The following is an 8425-nucleotide window of genomic DNA, read 5'->3' as shown; positions in this document are numbered from 1 at the left end:
TATACAAAGATTTTTCCCCTTTAATTTCCTAAGTTGCTGTTTTAGAGTGTAGTTCACAGTTAAAAACTACTTAAAGGTACAATCCAGTGGTGTTTTTCCACCAAATACAAAAAACTAAACAAAACAAAACAACAAAAAACACAACTAATGCGCTGCATAATTTGGGTCACTGAAATTGGCTGATTGGTTCGCAAAACTAAGCAGGCAGAAGAGCAGTTTTAGCTTTACATATTATGGTACAGATCCTGAAACTGTGGATAATGAATATAAGTATGATCAGCATCTGTGAAACATTGACTAATGTATACATTTTCTGTGAATTTGCCACTTATGTGATCCCTAGAAATTATCAATGAATTGGGTCATTCCAGTCTGTTCTGCTGCTCCTCCTAAGCTAATTTCATGCGTTTTGTTGTGGCCAATTTTGGGGGGGGGGGGGGGGGGGGATCTATTCACTTTCACATGCAGCTACCTGTCAGTAATCCTGCGGTTTCATGCAGTTCTTTTGTCCAGAGTCAAATAGTTCATGTACTTTGTATATCACGTTTTCTAAAATAATAATAATAATAATATTTGTGAAATCCAATACCCAATGACAAGAACTTGAATATAATCTTTAAAAAAACACATATATCCACTTGATAAATTGGATTTCTGACAACACTGGGTTCAGGATGAAGTGTATTTTATTAAAGAAAGCAGTATTCAACACAACCAGACATTCCACAAGTCTTTCCTGTTACCTTTATTGACTCTGCACATCAGTGTTTACAAAAGGTGTGCAATCTGGTCAAAAGTGAAAGCCAGAGCTTTAATTATAAAGAATAATATTGCTGCGTCAACTGTGGTGTTTTTTTTTTTTTTTTTTCAATGCAGTAACTCGGTCCATCGTTTGTCAAAAAATCTCTTCATCCTGTGGCCGGCTTGTCCAATTTCAGAGTCGTCTTCATTAAATTTTTGACAGTTATCAAAAACCAGGTTCACATCAATAATGAAGTTCTCCTGATTTAAATACCTGTAATCATAAAAGAACAGTTTAATTTACACACCAGACTTTTATATATAGTTATTTACAGTACTTTGCAAAAATGATTCCTACCCTTTGCCGTTTATTTACATTTTGAGAAGTTAAATTTATTTTAATGACTTTTTTGAGATAGATCAACTTCAAATGGGGCATAATTTTGAAGTGGTTTAAAAACTGTTTTCAACTGGCTTTACACTCAACCCAAAATCAAAAGTAAATATGATTCAATCCAGTTTTGAGTCAGAACATAAATATTGCTTTTAGGCCTCATAGGTCTGCTTGAGAACATTACTGAGCATCATCAAGATAGACGGAACATACCAATCCCAAACATATAGCAATGCAAGAATTTAGATCAGAGCATAAGTATACATTAGAATTGTTTAGTCAAAGTACACTTTCCAGACTATTTGTAAAAACCAAAAAAAAATTGGAAACATTTTCTTTTTAATTATGCACTACTTTAAATTTCATATCATATAAAACCTAGGGTTTTATCTAATGGATCAACTCAATGAAAATTGGTACTGTAATGTAACATAATGTGGAAAAGTATGAGGGACATATACACTTTTGAAAGGGAATGTATATACACATGTGCTGTATATACCCATAATAAGTAAAAAAAAACAACAAAAAAACATATGACCAATTTGGCACAATGATATTGATACTTACATGTTGTTGATGAGTTTTTCCTTAATAGTAAAGAAGTCCATTGGTTTCTTGATGACCTTTCTGTATCCAGGGACAGACTTGAGCTTAACTGGGCTCAGAAAGGGCCACGCATCCTGATGGGCCTCCAGCTCAGCCAACAGCACTCTGAAAGGAAGAAACAGCTGGTCATCCTTTTTCTATCAAGTGTCACTTTCTTGAACAAAATATTATGGTTGTTTTATACAAAAAAGACAAATGCCGTATGTTCTGAATGTGCATGTACAGACCTACACACAGCCAGCTCACTGTTAGGTGTTTTGGCCCTTTTTGCACAGGAGACAAGGCTGTCAAACCTGGGCTCAGAGCTGTCTTCTCCTTTCCTCTTTTTGAACTCCTTGGAACCTCTTTTTGGCATGTTGTTGCTGCTGGCAACCTCCTCACTGACAAGCTCTCCCTTCACAGATGGCTTACAGTTTTGTTTTACCTCACTGCTTTTATGCTTTCCTCCAGCTGTTTGGTTTTGTTGCTTCCCACCGGGAGGGATTTGACCACTTTCCTGAATGACGGAACACAGAAGATTTTAGGAGATCTAAAAATGTACCATCTGTCTGTTGAAAATTAAGAACAAATTGTCAAAAGGAATCATTCACTCACACAAGAAGAACAAAACCATGCTCCAGCAGGTACCACGGTTATCTTTGGATTATGGCAGTAAGTGTGGCAGCCTTTGTCACAGCCATCACATAGTAAAAGAAGATCATCATTGTCTCCTTTTTGACAGAGCTGGCACTGCTGGTAAAACAAAAATATAACGACAAATATACATAATCACTTTGAAAAGTTTCAAATGATAATTAAACAAAATTTCATTCTGTATACACCCTGTGCATGCAAAATGATAATAAAGTCAGTCTAAGTCTAAGTCTAAAATGTTTAATCATGACTGTTAACATTTCAGATGGTAATACATTAATCTATTAAACAGCCTATTTTCAGATAGCTCAGAACAAATGACTATTAGGGATGTTTACAAAGCACATGCTCCCTAGTCGAAGTGTTGCAATAAATTTTTTTAACATATAACCAAACAGAGATATCAGGAAAACACCAACCACTTTCATGAAGTCTTGTTTCCAAACAAAAGATTTCTGCAGATGCTGAATGCAAAGAGACAGCTGTGCTGAATTGCGGATTTTACCGAGGGCTTTATGCCACTGTCTCATCCCATGAGCAACCTCCTCTTTGTTGCTGTAAAGAGACAATATAAGACTCATTGGAGAATTTATTTTAAAAAAGAATAAGCAGCAGACCATGTAATTTTTAGTTACAAAGCACCATCCATTGTCTCACTTTACCTCAAATACAAACATGATTATCACATTGTGCTGTCAGATCAGAGGTGTGTAGTTTGAGGTCTACCTTCGCTCAATGTTCTTCTCCAGCTCTGCAAGCCTGATGACTGCTATGTCAAGAAGGTTGTTGGAGCGTCGCATCAAAAAGCCTGAAAGTGTCTCCTGTTGAGTTTCTCCCCATTTTTTGTTTTCCAAAGAAACAGAAGAGAAGGGCTTGTGTTCAAAATAGACCAGATCGTCACTGTTGTACTTGGGTTCACTAGGCATCCAACCCTAAAGTAGATACATTTGTGCATTATAACCATTATGGTGCTGAAAGAATCTTATTTTATTTTGGAGTTTATAAATCAGACACAGATACATACCTGAATGTGTAAATTGGCAGATATTACATTTTTCTCCAGAGCTTCTACCTGCAGCAGCAGATTGCTGTCCACCTCTACGGCTCGCTGTTCAACACACCAGTCTTCAAAAATCTCCCTGCTTATCTTCTGCTTTTCTGGGTCTTTTGTATCAAATTCTGCTGCCACAGACATAGTAAAATATTTTAGGATCTACAGTCAACTTGCAAAGCCTTGTAAAAGTATTCATATCCATTGAATGTCTTTACATCACAGCCACGAATCCCAGTATATTTTAATGTGATTTTATCCAACAAATTAACATGTTATAGTATGCAACTGTGAAGCAAAAACAAAATGATTGGTTTGTTTTATATTATTAGTTAACTACAAAGGAAGAGCCAGAAAATGAGGTGTATTTGTATTTAGCTTCTCTGAGCCATTTCTTTGGAGAAGTGCATCAGCAAGTTTTTTTTGTTATGTATCTAGCAGGTTTGCATGACTAGAAAATGAAAACTATACTATTTGTTTTTGTAAAAAATGTTTCAAGTGGAGTCAGATTAGATGAAAGGAATCTGTTAACATAAATGTTCGAGTCTTGCAAGATAATCACCTGGATTTATGCTTGGACTTTGAGTGGGCCATTCCAACACAAGAGTAAGTTTGATAAATCTTTACTTTGCAGCTCTGGGTGTATGTTTGGAGTCATTGTTCAATGAACATCTGCCCCAGTTTCAAGTCTTTTCCAACTACTGACAGGTTTTCTTCATCAGCTTAGCCATTTGTCCCATTGTGGTAATTTGGCGCCAATATTCAACATAGAGATGACACCCTTCATCCGTCTTGTGTTTCACGTATACACACGTCCCTATGCACACATACACTTTCCCTCTGCAAAGAAGTTGTTTCTGATTGTTCTGGGGTATGGGTACAGTGTCCACTGTCAAGTAACACTGAATTCACTCCTTCATAAACTGATACAGTGAATGTATATGGCCAATGATTCCTGATAACCAGATGGTGCCCTGACTTGTTTATTGAATGTATTTTGATAAAAGGTGATATGAATACTTTTTCAAGCCAATGTAATTTGTGTATCTCAAAATACAACATTTCAGCTTGTTCATATATTAGTTGAAGTTTAAATTACCATTTGTTCGGTTGGCGTAGATCTGGCTCATGTGCTCCATATTTTTTTGGATCTGTTTCTGCAGCATCCTCTCTCTGATACCCCGATTGTGGAGAGAATTGACCAGACTCTGCAGGTTCTCCGCATCTGAAATTCTCCACCAGCCTCTCAGCATCTCTGCCAAAACATGCATTCAGATTTAACGATTCTTCAAGTTCTTTGGGCTGACAATTATCACATTATCACAGGGTGTATCCTGATGGCTTTTTAGTCCACAATATTTAACTTCCCACATACCAGAGAGGTTTCCCTCTTACCTTCAGGAACTGGCTGAGGACAAATGTAGTCCTGAGCCTTGACTACCTCCAGAGGAGAGAATGACGCACAAGCAGGCTTGTTATTCAGAGGCTCTGTGGTCTCACTCTTGTCGACAGAGTCGCAATCTGCCAGACAGAGGTCCTTGTCTCGATTACCCTCTGCTTCCTGGGAGGTTAGATCCAGCAAAGAGGTTATAGAGGAGGGAGAGGGGGACAGGCTGGAACTTGTTGCTAAGATGAACATGTCATACAGTGTCAGACTGCTCAGATGAATGCCAGACTTTACTTTATGAGATGATAAAATGCACAGTACAAAAGTTTGTTTCACTTCTCATTACATACAGCAAAAGTAAAAATGTAATTTTAAGTATTAAAATAAGTAATAAAATAAAAAATTTTAATATTTTAAAAATTCACCTTTTGCAAGTTTTTGCACATCAATTTGGGCCTCTACTGCTACTAGAAATACCTCTAGCACTTAAAAAAAAAACACCTAGCCATTTTTGGACAATAAGTTCATGGTTTTGGATGTCTAGAGAATGAGCAAGACCTTCCTAATGTAACGTCACAAATCCGCAGGCACTGCACCTCATCTAGAAACCTCAGCGAAGCCGAGCCCATTTTCTGGCAACCCAAGCGGAGCTCCAGCATGATTGGTCAGCTGGTTTTGCCTTTGTATTTGCTGTACAATGACTGCTGGAAAAAACAAGTGTTTTGCTGTTGATTTACCATCCAGAAACCATTTGCTTTCCTGTTGGTTGAACAGCAGACTCTACTTCTGCTTTCCAAATATGTACAGTTGTATAATTACACATCTGTTTGTAACCATTTTCATGTGCCAGAGTAAATGAGTCCGAGGGGCTGATGGGGTGGTGTGGCCAGCATCAGCTTATTTGGATTTAAAGTGACAAGAAGCCCTAAACACACTCATTCTTAAAAGAGCTCTAAATAGGCAGAACTGAGCAGACTAAAATCTCATTATCAAAGAATGATTTTGTGCAAGAAATATAATGAATCTGTTTTGAATAGCCCATAGACCTAACCTAACCTGTTCAAGGAAGCACAATAGGCCACCTTTAAACATTCCCTTGGATTCTGACTAAATCTCAACAAAGCAAACCTAATTGTTTGATACTGCAATAAAATAATGACTGACCTGAGAGTCAGCTGAATGTAGTCTATTAATCCCAGCTTTGGTGTTTTTCTTTGGGGTATTTGGGAGGAGAGATGAGGAGGATTCGGTCCTGACAAGTTGTGAGGAGGAGACGAAAGCTGGACAACTGATGTTCGAGACCACAGAAGAGCCATCACAAGGAGCGCGGGGCAGGAGGCTAAACCACTCACTGCTTTTTTCAGTCAATACTGCAGACGGCTGATTGTCAGGCAGGATGGATTGAGGGCTGCGGGTCATGCAGTTATTGTTGAGTTGCACAGCACTGAGCGTAGATGAAGCTGAAGTTTTATCTGTCTCCAGGGTACAATAGGAATGATAAGGCTCTGTGATAGAAACTTGACTATGATGGGTGTTCTCAGCATCAATGTTTGAGTTTTGATCCATTTTGGCTGCTTCAAACAGTTTGCTGAGCTTAGAAAAAGACTTTTGGAGAAGATTGTCATCATTGTTCTGCTGGCACTCTGCCTTGGTTTTAACATTTTCTGTCCTCTGTTGTGAGATCTTTTTCTGCTGCTCCTCCTTTACTCTGACAGAAGCCTTCTGTCTTCCCCCGTCTTTCTCCACCTCCTCCAACTCTGTGAAAGACAAACATTTGGCCAACTAAGAAATATGGAACACAATAACTAAGAATTCAATCATCAATTCTGAATTTACATTTACCATTCTCTACTCCTTCAACAAATATGCCCCCGCAATGTGGGAGGAGCCAGTAACGCCTCGTGTATCGGTCTTCACCAACAACCATCGAGCGCAGTGAGTGAGATGCTTCAAACAGCTTCTGACTAATTTCACTTTGCAACTTAAAAGAGAAAACAAAATCTAAATTTAGATAAATGCATCTCAGTGAATTACAATGCCAGTGAATATTAGTCGTAGTAATTCAACACAAAAAGAGAAACTCAAGTAATATATAAACACATACACTCAGTCTGATGTATTTTCAGTTGTGATTATGATGGCTATGGTTAAATTTTATGCCTTTAGACTAATGTCAAGAGGATACTGGGAGACAAATGCCAAGATTCCAAACAAGCTGAAGGTTACCAATTATAATGCTTTTTTTACAGGTATATATGTGTAATGTAATCTCGATCATACACAAGTCTCTCTTTGTGAATTGAATAATTGAAACAAAATAACTACTTAATGATTATTTTTCTGTAAAGGCATTCATCATGAAGACATGAACCGTCTTCTTTTACCTTGCATGTTTTCTGGATCTTTGTCTCTAGTTCAGTAATGTCTCTTGAATGTCTAGCAGCTTCCTAGGAGAAATATATATATTTGTGACGCTAGAGAATGGGCTGATAGTTAATATTTGAAACAATGATTTTCCACTTAGAGGATACAATTTCTGACCTCCTCTCCATATGTCTCTGATTTCTTCATTTTCCTTCTCCTCATTTCTTCCTCCTGTCCATCATAATCCTCTCCTCGGTCTTTGCTGTCTTCATCCTCTTCTTCGCTGCTCCTGCTTTTCCTCTTACATGTGTTCTGGACAGTGACACTGCTGAAGGTATGGTTCTCTTCTCTTCCATCAATGTGTCTTGTATCTGTTTTCTTTGCATGGATGTTCTTCAATCTACAGAAACAAAAAGTTGGCAAAATTTGATTTCAATACAAATGTAACAATATTCAACTAACATCCATAAGACATCTCAGATGGCTTATTTACTCACTTGCGCAGCTTTCCCTCTAATGCCCACTTATCCTTCCTCAGGTTGGTCATATAATCTATATTTTTGTCGATGTGGCTGAAAAACATCAGGCAAAACCATCAACCTTTTTTTGCCTGCTAAGTGCAGATTTAGTTGACTAAATGTGAGTATCTGTAGCAGTCTGATCACCCAGCAGTTTCATTAATAATAAAAGGGAAAATAGCCTCTAGCAGTGAATCCCTGGACTGATTCCCAATTATCTACACTGGATTTAAAAGACCTGCTCCCTTATACCACATTTCCTCTACCTCTTTTGTGTAGCTCATAATAAAACAATAAAACAGAAGGATCTGAGGCATTTTAACACATCAAAGAGTGCAAAGTATACTTTAAAGCAAGACGCATTGTCTGATGCAACCTGGTGAAAGTCCCTGTCAGCCAGAATTTGACATTTTCATACATATATTGGTACAACAAAGAAGTTTTACAAATAAATTAAGCTTTTTTTCTGTCAAGGACATGAATTAGCCTAACATTTTAAGTGAACTTGTTATTGTAAATATTTCCAAAGTTTTGTTAGCATACAGAGCCCCTGTTTTTACTGTCCTGATACAGAACAAATTCCTACATTCATTTAATTTTTTTAATTTTTATTTTTTTTTTGCTTTTAAATGTTGTGAGGATCATTTCTGGAGTGGTTAATTTACTTGTGAGCATGAACAGATTTCAAAAGAGGATGTTTAGTTTTTTTTGTAAAACACTAAAGTCAA

General features: G+C 37.4%; 1 protein-coding gene across 2 annotated transcripts in view; it reads right to left on the bottom strand.

Moving 5' to 3' along the window:
• Positions 1 to 668: 668 nt before the first annotated feature.
• LOC102236591 (bromodomain adjacent to zinc finger domain protein 2B-like) overlaps positions 669 to 8425 on the bottom strand; it is a 33998-nt gene continuing 26241 nt past the window's right edge. The window contains exons 24-37 of one of the 2 annotated variants that reach the window (XM_023336362.1): positions 7677 to 7751; positions 7357 to 7579; positions 7200 to 7262; positions 6658 to 6796; positions 5980 to 6572; positions 4824 to 4989; positions 4528 to 4683; positions 3402 to 3559; positions 3104 to 3309; positions 2797 to 2932; positions 2339 to 2476; positions 1972 to 2240; positions 1706 to 1849; positions 669 to 1015 (exon numbers count right to left, since the gene is read on the bottom strand). In XM_023336362.1, the coding sequence (XP_023192130.1) occupies positions 868 to 1015; positions 1706 to 1849; positions 1972 to 2240; positions 2339 to 2476; positions 2797 to 2932; positions 3104 to 3309; positions 3402 to 3559; positions 4528 to 4683; positions 4824 to 4989; positions 5980 to 6572; positions 6658 to 6796; positions 7200 to 7262; positions 7357 to 7579; positions 7677 to 7751 (2614 nt within the window). In that variant the 3' untranslated portion in view covers positions 669 to 867. The remainder of the gene's footprint in view (positions 1016 to 1705; positions 1850 to 1971; positions 2241 to 2338; positions 2477 to 2796; positions 2933 to 3103; positions 3310 to 3401; positions 3560 to 4527; positions 4684 to 4823; positions 4990 to 5979; positions 6573 to 6657; positions 6797 to 7199; positions 7263 to 7356; positions 7580 to 7676; positions 7752 to 8425) is intronic. The other variant, XM_023336363.1, reaches the window with a different exon arrangement.

This window comes from Xiphophorus maculatus, chromosome 7 (assembly GCF_002775205.1).
Source record: "Xiphophorus maculatus strain JP 163 A chromosome 7, X_maculatus-5.0-male, whole genome shotgun sequence".
NCBI classification, from domain to species: domain Eukaryota; kingdom Metazoa; phylum Chordata; class Actinopteri; order Cyprinodontiformes; family Poeciliidae; genus Xiphophorus; species Xiphophorus maculatus.
Note: the sequence above shows the minus strand (reverse complement) of the source record. Positions and strands in the feature narration are given on the sequence as shown.